At 37.2% G+C, this 22,287-nt stretch overlaps 1 protein-coding gene across 6 annotated transcripts in view; it reads right to left on the minus strand.

The window, feature by feature from the left end:
- Nucleotides 1-6,946: 6,946 nt before the first annotated feature.
- LOC121322044 (protocadherin-15-like) overlaps nucleotides 6,947-22,287 on the minus strand; it is a 334,822-nt gene continuing 319,481 nt past the window's right edge. For 4 of the 6 annotated variants that reach the window (XM_041261501.1, XM_041261503.1, XM_041261500.1 and 1 more), the window contains 6 exons: nucleotides 14,674-14,695; nucleotides 13,425-13,463; nucleotides 13,233-13,306; nucleotides 11,845-11,977; nucleotides 8,600-10,521; nucleotides 7,726-7,811 (listed from right to left, as the gene is read on the minus strand). In XM_041261501.1, the coding sequence (XP_041117435.1) occupies nucleotides 8,611-10,521; nucleotides 11,845-11,977; nucleotides 13,233-13,306; nucleotides 13,425-13,463; nucleotides 14,674-14,695 (2,179 nt within the window). In that variant the 3' untranslated portion in view covers nucleotides 7,726-7,811; nucleotides 8,600-8,610. Of the gene's footprint in view, nucleotides 7,812-8,599; nucleotides 10,522-11,844; nucleotides 11,978-13,232; nucleotides 13,307-13,424; nucleotides 13,464-14,673; nucleotides 14,696-22,287 lie in introns of all 6 variants that reach the window. The other 2 variants (XM_041261506.1, XM_041261505.1) reach the window with 2 other exon arrangements.

Consider the following 22,287-nt stretch of genomic DNA (forward strand, 5'->3'; position numbering starts at 1 on the left):
GCAGCCCTGCGCTGGTGGAGGGCGACCTCTCACTTGCGCGAAGTTGTGCAGATGGGAGTAGTGTTGAACCATCAATTGGTGATGTCGAAAGCTTCCAAATTGGCTTGGGGGGCGGTCTGGGAAAGTAGAGGATTCCGCGGCACCTGGACGAGCCATTGGACGTCCCTGCATATAAACATGCTGGAGTTGTGGTCTGTACCCTCCAGCATTTCCTCCCAGTGCTGCAAGGAACACATGTGTTGGTCCGCATGGACAACACAGCAGTGGTGGCATATATCAACCACCAGGATTGGCCTACGGCCCCCTGGGTTGCATCACATTGCCGTCCAGCATCTTCCTGGAGTGGTGAACTGGGCAGCGAACCTCCTTTCGAGGGAGGGTGTGCATCCATCAGAGTACTGGCTCCACCCTCAGGTAGTGGAGGGCATTTGGGAACGATTCGGGAAGGCGCAGGTCGATCTTTCGATTCGGCAGAGACGACACATTGCCCCCTGTGGTACTCCCTCCACCGCTTAGGCGGTCCACTTGGCATCGACACCCTAGCCCACGAGTGGCCCAGAACGCTCCTTTATGCATGCCACTGAAAACATCCGGTAAGAGAAGGTGACAGTTCTTCGAGTGGCCCCCAGATGGCCTAGGAGAATCTGGTTCTCGACCCTGTGCCAGCTCTTACAAGGCCAGCCCCGGGAGATCTTGCTTCGCCTGGATCTCCTCAGTCAGACAAGAGGCATTCTCTGGCATCCGGAACCGGGCAGGTTCCAATTAACGGTCTGGCCCCTGAACGGGACTGTTGGTAAGCCCTAGGGCTATCTGACACGGTCGTGGGTGTATTGCAGAACACTAGGTAGGCTCCACTAGGTCGTATATGCCTACAAGTGGAGATATTTTCAGAACTGGTGTCTGACTAAGGGTTATGACCCCGTCTCTTGCCCTATGCCAGTTATCTTACAGTTCCTGTAAGAAATGCTTGATGCTGGTAGGTCACCTTTTACATTGAAGGTGTATTTAGCAGCTATTTCTGTGTGCCCTGCCATTGTAGACTCGGTATCTCTGGGTGCGCATTTTTTGACAGTTTTTTCAAGGGTGGTTGGCGATTACGTCCTCCAAAGAGGACCGTTCTCCCCCAATAGAGTCTTGATATTGTGCTGTAGGCTCTCCTGCAGGCCCAGTTTGAGCCCATACACTCCATGGAGTCGAAGTATCTGTCTATGAAGACAGTCTTCCTCTTGGCTACCACCTCCACTAAGCGAGTCTGTGAGCTACAGACGCTGTCGGTGCACAGCTCCTGTATGTGTATATGGGATGATGGCAGCAGGGTGTCACTGTGTACAAACCCTGCTTTCCTCCCTAAGGTGATCACAGCCTTCCACATGAACCAGTCTGTGGAACTGGAGTCTTTCCATCCACCTCCATTTTCTTCGGAGGATAGGATTGAACTTCCTCTGCCTGGTGTGGGCGCTGAGGTGCTACGTGGATAGGACAAGAGCCCTGCATCATTCTGACCAGCTCTTTGTCTGTAATGGGCTATGGACCTTACAACAGCCGATCTTGAAGCAGCGACTGTTGCCCCCACCTGGGAGGATAGCCGCGCATTCTATGAGAGGGTTGGCTACATCTTGGGCCCTCTTCAGAAGGGCCTCGCTGTCCGATACTTGTAATGCGGATGGCTGGGCTACCCTGCATACTTTCTCCAGGTTCTGTTTGCCTTAACGTGATAGATCCTTCCTTGCCTTCATTAGGCATGAGGGTCCTTAGGGTTGCACACTTGCACCACTAACTTTGAGTTATGTGGTTCGGAATCGTCCCTCATATGCTGCTGTTTCTTCTCCCTAACGACGACTGTTTTGGTGGTTGTCTTCGAATTGAAAAGGAACGCTAGGTTACTTACCGTAACCCTGGCTCCCTGAAAGACAACCACCAACCAGCGAGGTTGCATCTGTAACCCTATTGGGTTCTACGCAAAAAGAGAAATTTCTTCCGTGGGATGATGGTTTTAACCCCTCGGTAGGCAAGACCGAAGATGTCACCACTGGAAGGGCCTATTAGTAGCTCTGATATAAAGAGCTCAGTAAATACCTACCAATAGGCAGGCACATCCCATAAGTAATGTTTTGTTGGTTGTTTTCTCTCTCAGGGAACCAGGGTTATCGTAGTAACCTAACTTTTTCAATGGTGATACTATTTGGCAGTGACAGTATGTTGTGGCTGCAGAACTATGCATTGCACAGTGCATTGAGGTCTTAATGAATGATACACATTCAGAGAAATGCAATTTTCAAACCAACTACTAAAAGAGAAAATGCATAAACAGGAAAGGCTACTTTATACCATTGCACATTCTATTGTAAACATACATAAAAATAAATAAATAAATACTTAAGTTATGACCACAGTCGCAACAAACAAAACACGAAGTACACTAAATAATACAGCATAGGTCCATGCCAAGTCCAACCAACACTAATGTTTATGTTTTAACAAGCAAAGTAAATAGAAAGTGATTATTTTAAAAATAATAAATATGTCAGTCCTTCTGTGGAGACAAATCATCAAACATCTGCACCATAATCATTCAGCAAGTGAGATGCTTATATACTAAAAAGCAGGCAAGCAGTTGCACTCTGTAGCACCAACTATGGAACACGACATAAGGTAAATACATTTTAAAAATAAAACAAAGCTTACCACTTGTAAATAAAAAGGTTTTAAGTCATTGTGGCAAAGTGGTTGGTAAGGGGAACAGGTGTAGCTGTGATGCAGTCATACATACAGGACAAAAACTATGCAAATCACGTTTCTTTAAGTCTCAATAAAAATACACATTTTACACATACACATCACAGTATAACTCACCAATGTGACCTCAATGCAATTCGGCAGCCATTCACTAATACATTCAGAAGATACATTCATGATAAAACAAGATTGAAAAAGAAACCGAGTCTTCAACAAACACACACACACAAGTGAAGTGCAGACAATTAATTGATGTCATTAAGAGCTCTCTTCTCAATGGATCAAGGATGTCGTTTTGTTGCTTCAAATATTTTATTACTCCTACTTTTATTAAGCTGGCTGTACATAATTTAGATTTTTTTTGTTGGAGTTTGTTTATTGGTTATGATTGCATTATACATGTTTACAAATAGACGATGCTACACACATTTCATTATAAAAATTAGGACAAAACATAATATCTTCTCAATCAGAATTAACCCAGCAACATTTTGCATTGATTTAAATAAAAATGACCCATCATCTTCATCATCTTATTATATTTGATAACACTGCATTATGTTTGGGACAACTAAAACTGAACTATGTAATGAAGTATCTGGTCAAAATATTGATATTTGAATACAAGTGGATTTTAAACGTGGCAGTGTTTTTCTATAAAACTAAAAGTACCAGCGGAATGTAAACAAACTAGACCACCAAAAGGGTCCGTTGACTAATATCACACAGTGCAATTAGTCAATTAAACACGTGATATGGTCCCTTTCCTTCACAAATTCTTGGCCAACTCTCCTTGGGTGGCTTTGAGTTGAAAGTACTTACAAATCCCAGAAGTTGGGATAGCTGTCATAAACATGTACAAGACAGGAGTCCTGAATAATTCAAGCTTCATTTCTGTATGATCCCTTAGAACAGTTTCCCATAGGAAAAGCATAGCAAAGTGTAATAAAGCATAGTGGAAGCATAGTAAAGCACAGGCAAGCACTGTAAATAATAGCAAGGTATGGTACAGAATATTGATAAATGTGGGAAACCAGGATAAACTACAGTATGGTAAAAGCATGATAAAACTGCAAAAATACAATAGTAAACTTGTATATGGGCTATCCTGTTGAATCCTAAGGACACTGGATTACATATCTCATCAATGCACTATACTTTAGGGAAATCAATGTCCCTTTGGGCGAATATGTAACTGTGCCTGAGGAACCCACCACATCAAGCTCTTTCGTTAAACAACTTCTGTAGCACTGTTCCAAGACTGTGCATCCCAGGGCATGGCGTTAACAATTTAAAGCAAGCTTAAGCTAAATGAAGGCATTAGCCATAAAGTTTGTCAATAAAATATAATTCCTTAGTGTTTGTCATACATTGTACCATAGATTAGGCTGCTTTTCTGAGCAGCAGACTCAATTGCTGCCTTTACCCCCTCTGGTAACCATTTAGAGCTATAATAAATCAATGCAACTAGAAAGTGATGTCCCATTTAGGATACTTGGGTATTTGTACGGTCTCAAAAACTGCTCAATTTATTATGTGTAGCCTACAGTATTTTAGGTCAGCACTGGGGATAAATCACCATTTAAATCACCATTTTGTGTTATATATATATATATATATATATATATATATATATATATATATATATATATATATATATATATATATATATATATATATATGTGTGTGTGTGTGTGTGTGTGTGTATATATATATATATATATAGTGTAATTCATAAAATATATTCACATTGTCATTTCAAATATTACATTTAATGCAGTATATAATGCATGGTGAGAGCTGACACTGCATCCAGCATACCATTGATGTGTGGGATTTTCCAGTTTGAAAGGAATCAGTTGTTTAGGTAGCTGCTATAAATCAATGCAATTCTGCAGCAGGAGCCTGCATTAAAACTTATAAAGTATAACATTCCTTTGGATACAATAAAGTAGCCAGATTTGTTGTAATGATATAAATACCATAGGAGTGAATTATGGAAAAAAATATGTTATTTGTTACTTTTTCTGTCACCCATACACATCTGTGCACAACTCTGTTGCACCCCTAGTGGTTATTTTTATATTACCAATTACAGAAACATTGATACATTATTAAGAACTCATATCTTGGCATAAACAGTTAAAAGAATTCACTGTTAAAAAGTATTCCTCAAAGTCTAACAAAAACAAGCATAAGAGGTTACATACATAACTTAGGGTAAATTGATATGTAGGCTGACACCTTATGCATGGAGGGTCTTTTTTTTCAAGTTAAGGTGATCAAAGCAGCAGTACCACAATATGAAGATGAAGTTATCACAGGATTCTGAGAAGACAGTTGCACTGAATAATGTGATGTTCATGCACTTGTTCACTAATGGATGCCCCTAACTGCAAAACATCTGTCTGTTTTTTTTTTTCTGATGCCTTTTCATGAAACTTGGACGTTTCAGCTGCAAAAGGAGACACCTTTTTTTCTACTGTAACAAGTACAGGTTTAATTTAAAGATACATGTCTACAAGTGTATGACAGTAAGTTACATTGTGTTAATGTTGCATGTCATTTAATAACACAATGACAAAGGCAGCCCTTTTGCCACAGAAAATCAAAAAATCTAAATGGTTAGGTCTACATATGTGTTTAATGTATACAAGCAAATATTTAACTTACCTCAATAGAAAGCACCTATCCAGTTTCAGCATTTTAACTACAGTAGATTTGCTAGATTAGAAGTCAGAACACAGGTGTGGTATCTTCTTCATTGACTTCAGTGGAAGGCACAGCAGGCACAGTCATGATCATGCTGTGCTACCACATGCATTTAAGTAGCTGTGTTCTGTATGTTGTACCTCAATCACTGCTAACAAGCCTTAATCAGATGCTTACCAAATTGCTTTAATTGAGAAATGACCTCTTGACTGAATTTTTTCTTGAATCATTAATTTTGTTGAAAAGAGGACAGGATGTTTCTTCAAAGCTGAACTTAGACGGGAGACTCCAACCATTCTAGACCAAATCAATCCCCCTAAGTTACATCAATTGTGAAGAAAAAATAGGTTCTCACTCAACTTTATTTGACTAGTGGCTGACAAGTCATTAATCCAGATATAGATTCTACTTTAATAACCACTGAACTCACAGGAAGACTAATTTTGCTGCTGAAATCACATTTAGGCAGACTTTTTTGTTTTTTTGTTTTTAGAAGCATTGAGATAATGAAAAATATTTCACATAAAATTGCATTTATTATAAATACAGCAGTAGCCCGGTTCCACTGGTATTTTAATATGTTAGAATGTGATTACAAGTAACAGTTAATTCTATTGTGAGTCTGTTATTTAGTAATCATGTGTGATTGAGATAAAACAGATAACAAATGCTCCAACCCTGTTGCATTTATTTGTTTACCTGTCTGTAAATGTTTTCCAGGCACACCAGCTAAATATTTTTTTTATTCTGTTGAACAAATAACTCAATATTATAATTAATAATTTAACATACCGGTAGATCCATAAAGCCACTTATAGTTACTGAGATCGTTCAGAATATGGGGTTATACAGAAGCACCTGTCTGTCTCCAGTGGTGTAGGTCATGGGGATTTACTTAATTTTACTCATAGCTCAAATTACCTATTTACAGCCACAGAGGAGGATGTATGCTACTGACATACTTTAAACAAATGACATAGTAATTACACTGTAGTAACACAGACATTACATATATGGTGGTGTAGTAACAATGCCTCATCTTTCGCTTTAACAATTACATGCTAGAGAGTGAGACTCATTTACATTTTCCAGGAATTCAAATATGAGCTGACAAGAAATGTTGATAAGCATATACAGTATGAGTCATACAATATTTTGAACACTTTTATTTTAAATTACTAAAATACTTGTGAAAAAAGAATTTATTAGCATCTGTAAGACTTGGGTAATATACTTTTCAGATTAGCAAAAAACCAAACAAAAACAAAGACAAACACACGTTCAAACAAAAATATAAAAATGCTGATTTGCTTTGATTATATTTGTAATGTAATGTTAAACTCTGTTTGGTAATTAATGTGAACAAACAAACAAACAAAAGTTTTTATAATCTAGACACATTTTTTGTATATATATATATATATATATATATATATATATATATATATATATATATATATATATATATATATATATATATATATATATAAAAGCTGCTTTTCAAATTCTATAATAACTTATGGGTAGTAGAAGTAACTTGTACAACATATGTCATTATGTCATTAACCACTGACAAAACAATGAGTCAGTTATCTTCTGTTCTACAATATTACTATAACAGTAACTGTAGGAATCAATATCAAGGTATACATGTAAGTACAGTTCCATTGTTGTTATTATACAGTGAATCATAATAGAACATATGTGCAGAGTACACATTTCTTACTTTTGGATAAAGACAATAAAAACATTTTTCTTACAAAGGAAAAAAAGATAATACAAAATCACAGTTTTGTCATTGGTATGTGGAGATTATTCCATGGCCCCATCCAGAGTTCTTCTTCATCAGACTGAGTCTGATCACTGTGTGATTCCAAAGGCTCTTTGACATCCTCATTGTCAACCGTTGACTCCTGTTCATCAGTGCTCCTTACTCTGTTGTCATTTCTTGCTTTAGCTATATTCAATTTTGATGTGATGCTGCCTGGTCCTGTGGTGCTTAACGCTAATGAACCACTAGACGGTCTAGTATTTAGATTGTCATCAGCACTTGAGGAAATGCCCATTGGCAATGGACTGTTGAGTGGAACTTTTTCTTCATGAGTCACTGCAAGTTTGTCAAGTTTCTTAAACTGCTTTCCTAACCTTGCAGGAGAGTTTACTTTTAAGTTGTTTGAATGGCCAGCTCGTCTTGTCCTAATGATTGACCCGTTCTGAGCAAGATATATATTTCCATTAATGTTGCTATGACTATTAATATTGGACAGGCGGTTTCTCTGTGATTCAGGTGCACTGTCCTCGCCAGTTGAGCTGGTTTCATATTCCCGGTCGACAATTAGCTTGATCCTTTTCTTTTTGCCCCACTGTAGACATAAATAAAGAAGAAAGTTTAAGATAAAAAAGTTCTTTATTTTAACCCATGGTAAAAAAATGTACTGCCACCTCTAGAATGTTCACTAGAGAATGGTGAGAACAATGTGTTTGTCACCCAGGTAGATGATAATGTACCTTTAGAAACCTTTCAACATCCAATCAGAAGGCTCTATTAGCAGATACTACCTCACGGTAATTGACAGTGGACCATTGAATTAGAAAGTCTAGATTTTAAAAGAAAAAACTAAACAAGCAAACTACAAAACATTGAAAAGGTTATTGAAATATTTTAAATATTTTAAAATAGCAATATAGAGATATATGACTATTCCAGATCGGCTAGAGCTCCAGTTATCAGACGGTAAAGCCCTTGAATCATGGATCTATTGCTTAATTCATGCATTGGTTAAAACCAAGTTGCATTATCATCATGAAAGTCACATGCAAAGGCATTAGGGCAGAGTGCACTCAGAAGCAACTGGGTTTCAAACTATGGATTACTTCACAGATTATCCTCCAAGAAAGCTGTGAACCTAAACCATAGAAAAACTAAATTATCTAGTAAATTATGTTGCAAGACCAGGCCTAATGGATTGTAATTTGCGACAGCATAATGTGTGACATGTCTAGAATGAAGAGAAAGATAAGTATAGACAAGACAGCTCAGTTGTTCTCATCCAAAATGGAATAGAAGAATAGAATTGTAAACACAAACCACACCCAGAAAAACAATCCACTAAGGTATGAAACCAAAAGCACACACTCTGCGCAACAGCACCTGCAAGTTTGTCAAAATGACGTGGAATCACCACCAGTCTCTGAATCTACTTCATCCTCATCCTCCTCTGTGTCCTTGGTTGTTCCGCTCTCAGACTGCTGCTCACTATATTCTGAAGCTATTTTAATGGCTGACTTTTTACTGCTTCCAGCACTTTTGTTACTCTTGGAATCTGAGTCCTGTGTTGACTCTGTTGTATTGGAATCTGTAGCACTAACTAATGATTTCCCTGTACTGCTTTTGCTGCTAACATCAGATGTAAAACTGTTTCTTGAGGTTTTGGACCTGCTCCCACTAATGTAACTACTTCTGGTAGTTTTTTGAGATGGAGTTCCATCTTCATCACTATGAACAACACCTGATTGATCACCATCCTCATCTGTGCTCTGCACCATACTGCTCTCTGTGCCTGTTTTATCTGTCACTTGGCTAAATGTGCTTATACTTTTGCTTCTTTCAGTGGAGGTAGTTCTCTGACTGATGGTGGATTTCCTTGACATTGCTCCCTCACTTATATCATCTGTTGACTGTTTGCTTTCAGAGTCATCATCATCTCCTTCCTCATCCTCTGAAGCCGATTCCTCTTCTTCAGTTTCTTCTTCAATAACATCTTCTGATCCTCCAGTAATTATGGACATTCTTGACCGGTAGCTGCTTGCTGCAGTTCTTGAAGTTCTAGAACTACCTTCACTATCTGAATAGATTTTTTGTGAGCTTCTATCTGTAGTCCCTCTACTACTCATGCTACCACTGGTTGACCTACCTCCTTCTGACTCACTTGCTTCTGATCCACTCACATCTGTTCCTGCTGATGCTGATGCACTACTGCTAACCCTACTACGTACTGAACCCCCACTCATCTCAGTTCCTGATGCACCACTAACACTTTCCTGAGTAATTTCACTGGATCGCTCTGAAGATCGCATGCTGGTGCCCGTGTAGGAAGATCTCCCTGTACTGTGCACTGAAGACATCCTGGATCCTGATTCTTCAGTGTCCCTGGATCCTTCACTTTTGCCACCTTCGTCATCATCTTCATCCTCTTTCTCGCTATCCTCCTCTGCATCAGATCCTTCCTGTCCAGTACCTGACTCAGACTTGGATTTGCTTTCATCCTCTGAACCTTCTAGATCTTCCTGTTCTTCATCAGAATCTACAGTACTTTCATTAGTTTCATCTTGGTCCAGTGTAACTTTAAGATAATCTTTATCTTCCACCTGGGATGGTGCCACACTACTTTTGATTGATGACTCATCCCCAGACTCTTCCTTTTTACTTTCTTCACTTTCTGCCTCAGAAGCACTGCCCTCCTGTTCACTTTCAGCTGTGACACTGATGGAAATGCCTGACTTTCGCTCGTCTTTTTCAGAATCACTAACTGTCTGAGATCCTGATTCTTCTGTCTCACTTCTGGCTACAGAACTTCTACTAGCAGAGCCTTGAGATTTACGCCGCAATTGCAATTTCTTGGAAATGCTGATTCGTTTTAGCACCTGACTTAGTCTTGATTTTGCCGAAGGTTTATCTTCAGCTGATTTCTGAAAGTAACTGCCATTGATAACCATGCTTCCAGATGATCCACTTGCTATGCTGTCTTGACTATTCACACGGCGAGCAGACACAAGTTTTGCATAATCCTTGCCTCCACCTTTTACTTTCTGAAGTATCATTGGGAATATTTTAGCTTTCTTCCATGGAGAATAATGGGATGTTGTGGCATCAGTAGGTTGATCTGCTACTCTAACGGCTGCTAATTTACTGCCTGCTGCTAATTTACTGATTTTCAGTACTGATTTAAGCTTCTTTGCAGCCTGTCCACCTCTATCTCCACTACCATCTGCAGGCTGTACTTCTCCAGGTTCTGAGATAACTGCCTGATCCCCTAATCCCTCTTTTGGAGGTCTCTTTGGTGGCCCATGGCCCTGTGATAATGAAACGAATAAAGGTTAACACAGTTATATGCAAAATCTCCTGAACCTGAATCAGTGTTATTAGGAATTTGTTTTCAAGTTGTTAAGAGAAGCATATTTCATTATTTAACACTGCAATCCCAGCAGCTGTGGTATTCCATTTATATAAGCAAGTTAAGTATTAATTGCTTTTTAACATTAAACTGTTTTAGCACAACTTACAAAGCCTTTTTTATAGGGGACACAATCTCACCCAGTGTGGCTGAAGGCAGTTAAATGAGCTGACACTTTTGTAACTTGATTCCATTCATTTTACTTAAATACCAGAACAAGATAAATCAGCACGCCAACATGTCAAGAACTGGTATTATTACAATAAACTGTTACCAGCATTAAGTTGTAAGCATGCAGGTGTCAATACAAACTAAACATCTAGAACAACAGGGACTGAGGAGCTGTATGTATGTCAACATGTATCATTTTAAATAAATCTAGAGAAGAGCTTATCCCATTGAGATGTATCGGTTATGGCATTATTAAATAATTAGGAATATCAGAATCTGGGGATAAATGGAATGGCTGTCCGTCTGTCTTTATCTCCATCAATGCGTAAGTCCCATCTACATTTTTACTTTTTCATGATACTAATGGCTCTTATTCTGGACTTACAGCCAAGATGGAGGATGTAGTTTTTGAACTGTATTATTATATTTTAACCATCCATTTTTATTTTGGCTCCTAGTGGTTTTTATATCTAGGCTATTCATTGTAACATTGCATTTTTCAAGTGAAACTGCATGGGGGACTCAATTGCACCAACAAAAAAAAAATCCTGCTTTCTATGTATCAGGTTAAAAGTCCAATTGCACCTGCGTTAAAAAAAATGTTAATTTATAAGGCTCCAAATTCAATGAGACAAGTTATTTCTAAATGCTGAACTGAATCTACTGCTTTCCAACGGCATGCATCCAAATATTCTGTACAAAAAAAGCAATTATAGTAACATTTGAAGCTGCTTACTCTTTATTGCATGTATTGCAGTGGGAATCAAATCTTTCATAAACAAACTTCTGTAAAGTTTTCAAGAACAGAATTAAAAATTAACCTTGAATCTGTGATTGGCAAGTCCTGTCACCCTCCCATCTTGACTAAATCAGAACAAATGTTTTCCTATGTTTTAGGTTTAAAGTGGCTTTTTATACAAAGTACTAAACCAAGGCTACAATGCACATCCCGTACAGAAAACTGTCTTTGACAGCCTGAAAGGGGCACTACTGTTTTGTTCAGAATGAGCAGTCTGTATTTCAGTATGAAAAGCTTATATTTCACAGGTACCTCTCCCTCAGTAGACCCATGTGGACTATAGTAGTAGCTCCCATCATCCTCCATAATCACCTCTCCAGACTCGTCATACATTCCTGCTGGCGATATTAACTTCCTGCGACTTCCGTACTGTGGCAATTCATACCTGCAACAGAAGAGAGACAGGCTTTTGTGGAGAGGACATGGGAGGTTCTTTACCATAAAGGTCCACTTAAGGCAATCTTTTTGTGTCTGTATTATTGAGCTTAAATTGGATACTTTGGCCATTAATAGGTATAGGAGCCCTTGTGCCAGTGGTGAATCAGTCAGAAATGATCCTCCTTTTATTCTTCTAAAGGCAATCATCCCTCCTGAGGAATTCATTATGCTGGATAACCATACTATGCACTACAATCTGAGCTGGTGGTTCTAAGGCTGCCAATTTATACACTCTGGACACCGAGAGACAAAATAAGACCACTCAGCATTTTCTAATTAATAATGCTTATCAGCATCCACCGTCTTGATAATAAAGACTGCCTACGCCCATGTCAAGTGGATTTACAACAATAAGGGCAAAAGTAATTAACATATGAAGAAAGCTATTTTGGTTCATAAATTGAAGCAGCATGACGTTATTCACAATTTTCCAAATGTTATTACATCTTTGTTCTCAATTAAAGCATTACGAAAATAAATCCTAATATAAAAAATAATTATGAGTTTTACATACCGTTTCCTTGTTTTTTAGTTAAATGGATCTCTTTGAAGATTAGAATATTGAATTATCAGGACACAGTAAATAATCACAATACATAACCCTAAATGCTAAATAATATGAATGTGCAACATTCAATCCTGGAAAAAACTCAAATTATTTTGTCATATAAGAGGAATACGTAGTGTTTTGTGCTGGTATGAACAGTACTAATACTAGTAATCATGTTGCATTTTTCAAGATTTCAGCAATATCTGAGAAAGCAAACCTGCATGAAGGTTTCAATGTTATCTGGGATTATAATGCTGTTGATAAGGGCCGTGTCTGGCAGTTCTGATAATTACCAGCTTTATTGCTGTAACTTATCAATCTCTCCTTTGTGCTGGAAGTAAATCTTAAAAGCTGTGCTTAGCTGTTCATATATACATGACCATGTTACATTTTTATCGTGGACCATATAGGGAATTTTAACACATGGTATGTCAAACATTGTCAAGTGATGTAAAAAGAATCTTTCTCTGGCTGTATAACATTATATACTTATGGAATTTAAGCAACTTCTAGCAGATGTGACGTTACAACATTCCAACCTTTCAATATGGATATCAATTAGAGTGAGATTACATGACAATATAATTTGAATGCCACTTCCTAAATCAAAATCACAGCAATGAGACTCTAGTTTCAAAGAGTACTAACTTACCCATGATCATAATTATAATAATCTTGTCCATAGTATTCCTGACCGGGGTCAATACCAGATTCCATGGAGAGTTCCTGTCAAACGGAAAGTCATCAGTCAAAGGCCTGTGGTTGTTGTTTAGAGAAACAGTAGGAAAAAAAAAACTAAAGTAAAAGATGTCTATACGGTTTTGCAAAAGTAAAAATTCTGTACCTCTGGTCTCAGAAGAGATGGCCTTAGCAATTGCTGTTGCTGCCACAGATTAGTTGAAAGACAGGTGAAAGTGAAAACAGACAAAAAGATATTTAAAGATTTATTAGGCCAGGGGTTTTCAACCGGGGGTACACGTACCCCTGGGGGTACTTCTAAGGGTCATAGGGGTACGCACAACAACTCAGAAATACACACATAAAATGAAAATTTGAGAAAATAATGATCTTGAATTACGGAATGGTATTACATATTCTCTAATATTTTCCACCTGTACGCATTCGCTTTTTCGATTGTGTGGATTTCCACTCTGATATACAGGTAAAGCAGGCACCTGGAGATTATGCCTGGATAGTGCTCTGTGTTTCTGCGTTTCTTATTTGCAAAAGGAAAAAGAACGGAAAACACGAGAGTCAGAAAGTGCAAAGCGGCTGAAAGTTATACAGAGTCCCTTTGGATCACTTTATGCTGGCTTTAATAAAATAAAAAAAAAAGTGTATTATTGTTAGTAATTATAGTTTTATCTTGAGTTTGATGTTTTTGATGCTGTAAATATTTTAAACGGCACACAATTATGCTGAGATGGGAAGTAAATAGTAACGTGATAAACATTTACAGTGCAGACTATTTTGTATTATTTATAATGACTTTGCCCAATAGAAAGCGAACACAAGTGTTTCCAAAGATTCCTAAATAATGTCTTTTTTTTATTTGCATCCAAAGACATGTAATTAAGTTTTAAGAATGAAGGCTAATGTTTGGTTTTCTGGTTTCTCAGCAATTTGTCAGTCCCAGACTTAAGAAAAACTGTATATTAAATAAACCGGAGAAAAAAAGAAATGTGTTAACCAGATTATTCTGCCTTTTATTGCAACTGTGGTACCATTCAGTGAGCGAAAAGTGTAAAGGGGTACTTGAGCTGAAACCTCCCGACAAAAGGGGTACAGTGTAAAACAAAGGTTGAAAACCCCTGTATCAGGTTGATATTACAGCAGATGTAAAGCGGTTACTGGAGCTTTGCCAGCTGTAAGTAAAACATTGCAGGCATAGACAGCGGTATCATGGAAATCAACCCAAACTCCCCTTCCACCACTCAAAGAAAAAAATGGTATTGATGCCACCAGGTTCAGAACTGACCATCAAGCTGGGCCTGTGGTAATTCTGTCAGTATTTAAATATTGATCTAGATCTGACTCAAGCACTACACTCAATTATTCTAATGCTTGCCAAGAAAACAATAGCAAGAACTTACCTCTTGTTGCCCATATCCTCGCCTTTAGAAAAACGAAACAAAACACAAAATAAATAAATCAATATATCAGCAAACCTAATTAAAAGCAGACAATTTAGTGATACAGAAGTAAATATTTTTTCGCTGAACATATATTACCTTGTAATTGTGAGTTCCCGATCACATGCCGGTCTAAACAGTATTGTTTGGCCTCTTCCTCAGGGACCTCATTGGATATTAGATCTTTTGGTGTCAGTGATCAATATTTCACTTTGTAATTGCAACCTGTGCACTTTAGCACATCAGGGACTAACATATTTTGTGTTCTTGTCCTTCATAGATGGAATTTTAATAGAACCAAAGAACAGGGGAATGACGTAGGTCACAAAGCCACAGTGTATTGATGTTCATTGTATCCATAAAGTTTTTAATTAACCATATTTAAAAAAAAAAGAAAAAAAAAAGCTAAACAAACCTCACAGGTTTTTATAAGTGTCAATGTTAAATGGTAATACAGGGCCCTATTTTCCATTTATAACCACACTTCATCTGACCTGCTACACAATGTCCTTTTACTCTGAAATAACTTTGTTGTATTAATATTAAATGTTGTTTAGATTGGGTTATTGAATTTAAATGAAGGGGTATTTCAACACATTTAATAAGGGGTGGTGAGAAATACAGACCATAGTTTGCTAGTTGAATTTAACAAACTCTAGTTTCAAAAGTACCCAAAGTATGTAAACACAGTTAATTTTCATTTCATGACCGATGCTCACTGTACATAACAATGTTGCAAGGAGAAGGAAAACACTAACAATATGATGAGACCAAGCAAGTTCAAAGAAAGCAGATGAGGGAAAGCACTTAATTACATTGGAGGGAAAAATGAAAGACAAAGACGAGGATCTTTTTTAATCTTTAATGTCACCTTACATAATGTCTTGGAATTCCAATTCAACACACGCTGTTGATTATCAGAGGCAAATTACTGCAATTGTCCTTTGATGTGAAAGTAATGAGGAATTCAAATGGAGATTGATCACTAAACAATGATTCGTGACTTTCATAAGACTTTTTGAATTTCTTTTTTTTCCTTGATGATCTTAACATACTTAATCGGTTTGTATGGCAAAACTATGAGACTGTAACGTTTTAAGCACTACACTTATGGACAGGAAGCATGATAAATAATCTATTAAATGAGATTGAACTGCAACAAGAAAGTGAGACAAATAGGCCCTGCTGGGCTGCCACTATGTAACTTCTATTCCACTTATAGCAAATGATGCATATTATAACTCAACTGCACTTCACTAACACTTCAATTCCAACAGTTAGAAATACACTTCATAGTAACCTTAGAAAAGTGAAAAGTGTTAAATCTGCATGGAAATCAGACAGTTAACCATGCTTTTATAATACTATTCATACTGTTCTTTACCATATTGTTTATTTTATTCTTTACCATGCTTTACAGTTTGTTTGCACTTTACCACGCCTACCTCATGCAACAAGTTTTGACTATGCTTCATTACATTTTGTTATGATTTCACCATTGTATACTTCAGTAAACCTTTCTTCGGAAATAATCTGTTGTCCAAAAGACAATTGCTAGCTGACTTTTAATTTCATGGCCTTACAAGTCCTGTAATAATGCACCTTATACATTTCTGTGCTAGATATGCCGTATGGCACATTCGTCACCATTCAATATATAAGTACACATAATTAAAAACACACTAGACTAGTTCATTCATGAAAATACCGTATAAATGGCCTTGGGGATGTTAAGTCTTTTGTTAGAAATATGTATACATGAATCAAGGGAAGGAAAGTCAATATTGAAACAAATGTGTGTTGCTTAATAAAAGAAGACAATGAAGCTATACATCCTTTGATGTAAGCCAGCGATCATTACACATAACTACTCATCATACACTATTAATTAGCAACAGTTAACATTTGGTGTGATTACATTTGAGCTTACTGGGAAACAGTTGCTGCCAACCAGCTTCATGACTGATTAGAATAATCAAGGGTAGCACAGCAGCACGCAGGACTAAAGACTGACTTTAAGATAGGTCAGAAATAAATAATTAGTAGACGAGCACTAGGAAAGCAAAGCCAGGGAATAGTGTGCAATTTTAAATGTCACCTTCATCTATAAAAATGGAAAATTCCGTGCTGCTGCGTCTGGCAGTTTGATTGAGGAGCACCACAGAACAGGGAAATGACACACGGCATGAAGTGTAGCAGTATGTTTGGATGCATCCACCCCTCCCAAATGATTATAAAAAATTATGACAATAATTGTGGCAATCAAATGTGTTATATACTGTAAGTCTGTTTTATGTAAATACAGTTAAGTGAATGTGTTGAGCTTATCAGTGATGCACAGGTGAAGAATTGACTGCAGCTACAACAGATAGAAACTGTAAATATAGTATAGATAATTGAACAGTGAGAACATCATGGACTAGTACTACAAAGAGGCACAGAAAATTACAATGAAAAGTAGACACACATGCACCAATTAGCAAAGCTTTATATAACCCTCAAAAATTAATCACTGACATAGCACCAGTGTGTAATGCCATGCAGCACCATTATAATAAATTTGAATATATTGTTGTGGGATATGAATATCAGTTTTAGCCTAGCTATAATGATACATTTGAGACGTTAATTAAATTATATTTAGTTAATTTACTATTGTATTAATTTGAACACAATTAATCAATCTTTACATATTTAATCAGATGATATAAAAACAACCCAAATCTACATTTTTTGTTGTTCTCTATGTGGTCCTCTACCCACCCTTTTTGAAGCATTTTTAGGCAGCTATATCTTAAGCCAGGACATAAAATGATACATGATACATCTAATATATAAAACAGTTTGAAAAGATATTTGCAAAATATGTTCATGTTATTGGTTAGTTAAATTAGAGATATGCAAACAATATTTACAACAAATAGCAAACATGAAAAGCAAAAGAAGAAATGACAAATGAAGCTGAGAAGAAAGAGAACCGGACAGAACTACAAGATGGTTGACCGAGATGGAAAGCCTTCTTCAGCTCCTCAATGACACAGCTCAAGCTGCCATTTGACTGGCTTTGATCCTCAGACGATTCAGTCTTTTGTGCCTCAGGCTCGGTAGTTACTTTTGGCCTGGGGACATTCTTTGGTACCTTGTGGTCTATTTGACTGTACATATTGGCAACAGATTTTTTCTATTTCTGCTAAGTTCTGGATGCTTTTAAGAATCCCCTTCAGTTCCTTTCTGGGGGCTGGAGATTTGGTTGCCTGAGAGGGGGAGGGTGCATGACCCTTCTGAGATAAGGATATTGGCTGTAGAAAGGACACAGATGGAAAAGGAGGCAAGAGAAATGGAGAGACAGGCAGAGTAGAAGAAGTTAATAAAGACTGGGGTGGGAGTGGTGGGGGAGGAGGTGGAGGAGGCAGAAAATGGGGAAGTGGTGGAGGGAAATGAGGAGGTGGGGGTATATTAGGAGGTTCTGGTATGATTTCGGCTTCCACCTCGTTTGGTTCCAATGCGCAATAAGTGGAGTATGCAAAGCTAGACTTCCGGGATAAAGGGGGAGTTGGTTTGTGAACTGGGGGCGAAGATCCATCAGGAAGAGTAATGACAATAGAAGGAACAGGCAAGTCCAATTGTGGAACAGGAGACATAGATAATTTAGGATGGGAATGGAGACCTGGTACAGAAAGCAAGTGATCGGGAGCTAAATCTAGCATGCTTCCCTGCATTTCAGTATGGCTGCATTTCAATGGCAAAGGGGACTGCTGTCCTTTCAAATTGCAAGCTTGAAGGTGCTTAATTGATCTTTACTTTCTCTTAGCTCTGTTCTAAGCAGCTCCAGCTTCCACTGAACTGGATCCATAATAATTTGCCTAACTAAAGCATCATACATTGACCTGCACATGTGTGATGGTAATGTCCATGCATGGGAAGGTCCTCCAGAAGGAAATTTTAGAAGGGAATCTTTCAAGTCCAGTCTCCAGGAAGAAGGTCTGCCAAATAAGGCTTTTCTTTTTTGGGAGAGACAACCACTCTCTGGGCTGCTTTCATCGTACAAAGGGTTACTGGTAGTCAATAGGTTTTCATCTGACAAGAATTTAATGTTATTAGCAGACTTTGGGAGTTTGTTGTACAATGATCCATTGACACTGGATTTCTTGTGAGATGAAATGGCACGTGTTGCATACATGCTTATAAGTCTTTGCCGATCTCCCTCTTCTAAAACAGACTTTTTTCCCCTGCTTTGTTGAAAATGGTAGAGAAGAAAAAGTCTTGAAAGAAAAGAAGATAATGAGGTGTAAGGAAACACGCAGGGACACACATTTCCTTTAAGTTCTAGGATGTGTCTATTTCCTAAACTAATACATTCCATCCTCATTTAAAGAATCCCTTAAAACATTGTTGTCTATTCAGAATTAGAATTTTTGCAACTGGCTCAACAATTAGGAAGGGTCTCTTAAGTGGTATCAAATTGTTGGTTCCTCATTTTATAACATTATGTTGTTGTTTTCCTGTCATGTTTTGAAAGGCCCTTTAGTGAGAGTGGTGTATGTTCCAGGGATTACAAATCTACCAACAGCTTCCTGTTTAAAATTAATTTACCAAACCTAGAGAGAAAAGGGAAGAGGTGAACTCTATCCTTGCAAATGTAATATGGTTTAGATTGTATCTATGCCCTACACATTCAACAGATTGCCGTAAACAAATCTCACAGACAGCTGTCCTACACAGTAATGGAACAGCTCTATTCAATTTTATCTTGCAGAGTTCCGTAGTCATGTAAAGGGGTTGCATGCAGGACCAATGATTTTTCAGGACAATGGAATTTCTGCTAAGTAATGGAATTAGCATGCTGAAATGGAATTAGATCATATAGTTTACATATTGAGCCTTTTATTCCAGTATTGCCTGTGCTTTATATTGCATTTGTGCAGGGGTGGCCAAAGTTGGCCCTTCCAGTCCCGGTCTTTGTTCCAACTCTGTTTTAAATTAGTTAATGATATAATTAATTAATTAATTAATTAAAGTAGTTAATTATATAATTTGACCTGTTAAACCTGGAGTGAAATGGCCCCCCAGGACTGCGATTGGACACCCCTGCTCTAATGGCAGTTATAAAAATATCAACTTGTAACCTGTGCTAACTCGGCATCTTTATCGACATAATTAAGTTTGGCATGGTGCTCAATAACAAAACTGTTAAAAGTATTTTAACACTAACACATATGTTATTGGAGTTATGTCGGCAGTTCACATGACACTGCACATGTAAGCTTCTAGAGTTTGTACAAAAAAGACTTAACATTTTGCAAACTGTGTATTTTCTTGAAACAACACCACCTTAAGAATAAGTAGGCTCTCCTGCTGCAGTCATTTGTTTCTGCTTTGTATTGCTAATAATACATTAAAACAACAGATTGAGACAGTTCTCAAAAACGATTATCAAAATACAGAAATGAGTTCATGCTAGATTAAAATAATTTGACTATAACACATTCCACAGAGCTGTCAATAAGCTGATAAAATGTTGTATTAATGTAGCTTTTATTACGCAACATTATAACATTAAAAATAATAAAATGGTTGTTTAAATATGAATAAAAACGATTTGTAATGCACAGTGACAAATTTATACTGGTTAGGTTGCTCAGCCTGAGTATTCTGCTCTTTGCAGTGCTTTTTCTGTTGTTTTCTTGACGTGTCTGGCGTGTTATATTACATTTATGTTCTGTAAGAATCCACCTCTGTACCAAATTATTTTAGTTTTTATCAGTTATGTGGGAGCCATGACGAATATTATCATGTCGTAAAGTAAACGTGAGAGACCAGGGTACAGCATGGTGTCTAACAGGTTTGAGTCTAAAGATGTGAGAAGATTTTGTTCTTACCTTTTCTAAAATGTGCACCGTGGCAGCCATTGCTCGTGACAAACCAATGAGTGTATAGACCCGTTTGTAGAAAAGTACCGTACAACTTTGTCAAGATTTTATTTTTATTTTTGGAAATCTACACCATATGCATAAAATAAGGATGCATTTTTGTACATTAATATCTGTTACTAAAAGTAAAAGTGTCGGCTATGTGTTCTACTTTAGCAGCTAAATCAATACGGCTTGCTGGAACTACTATTATGAATTTAAATGCTACTCATGGGCCTTGTTCAGTATTATTTTTTGTGCATTTAGTATTTTTCACTTTTGTGAACTATTGCTTGATTCAAATAAACACTATCAACAATAAATGACAGTAGTTTGAAAAAATCAATTCATAAGTAGAAAACGGCAAAAATGGAAATGACTCTTGTGAAACAGAAAACTGGAATATATGAAATGGAAAATCATTGGCTCCATGCATGCACGTAACCTATACTGTAGTTTTGTTATGGTTTAATGTAATCAAGGTATAACTCTGAGTAAAATGTATATTTGTATAAAGTATAATACGACTAGAAATACAGCAACATAAATAAAACACATTCATACCTTTGCAGCCTAGGACTGTACTGTTCAAACTACTATTGGGAGTATTGTATTACAAGGTAGGAGGTATTTTAAAGAGGAAGTCTCATTTGGGCTTCTGTACACAAGTTCACAAAAACTGAAAACATAAAGGGGGATACCAAGATAGAAAAAAACTAAAAAAACAGTGCATAGTTAACCAAGGAAGCTAAATTCAGGTAGGATAGATACAGTCTAATTGAGACTGCCCCTTTAAATATATATCTTGACTCTTACAAGCTGGTACCAAATGGTTTCTACACAATCTTTCACTTGCGAGGTGTTGTAACTGAAATATCCCTGGCACTAATGGAAACACTCACAGGAGCTGCCTTACACCCCAATCTATTTTTTTTTCTTCTAATTATTAGGATCAATGTTATTAACCAGAATAGATGTACAATACCTAGCAGAATTAAAATACGCTGGCTAGCTAGTTGTTTTACTTAGTTCATAGAGAGAGTTCTTAGTTCATCTAAGAAAAAAACTGAAGACAGTATGACAAATGTCTACTTACTGCTGCCTGAATCCAAAATTGGTAATGAATGAACATGACAGGAGACAGATAAAGAAAGGTGAAGAAAAAGCAAACTTAACATCCAACAGTATATACAAAACATGTTAAGTGAAACACGAAAGTAGGTTTGAATGCAATCTAGCCAAAGTAACATTAGGTGAAAGGTTTCAGAAATAATAATAATAAAAAAAAAAAACATGTAGGTTATTCAGCTTTTTGAGAAAATATTCTCCAGGGTGTAACTTCATGTTCCTATATGATTCTACCATGACAAAATTGAGAATTGTTTAGATGCATTTTAAATCTTCAGTAGCCTTCAATGTCTATCCAGTATTCTGAGAAGCAGACAGTGTAATGCAGAGCTCTACTGCTTAACAACACATTTAATTACATCTAATTGTGCAAAATCTTTCCTAATTAGCAAGCAAATTTATTGCAATTATTCTCAAACTGACTTCACATATTCTAATGAGATTTATTTCCTAGACTTGGCAAATTTTTATTGAAATCTTGTACATTTAAATTGTATTTATTTCAAAATTCCTGTTTTACTCGAAGGGGGAATATGTA

This window comes from Polyodon spathula, chromosome 10 (assembly GCF_017654505.1).
Source record: "Polyodon spathula isolate WHYD16114869_AA chromosome 10, ASM1765450v1, whole genome shotgun sequence".
In the NCBI taxonomy this organism is placed as follows: Eukaryota; Metazoa; Chordata; class Actinopteri; order Acipenseriformes; family Polyodontidae; genus Polyodon; species Polyodon spathula.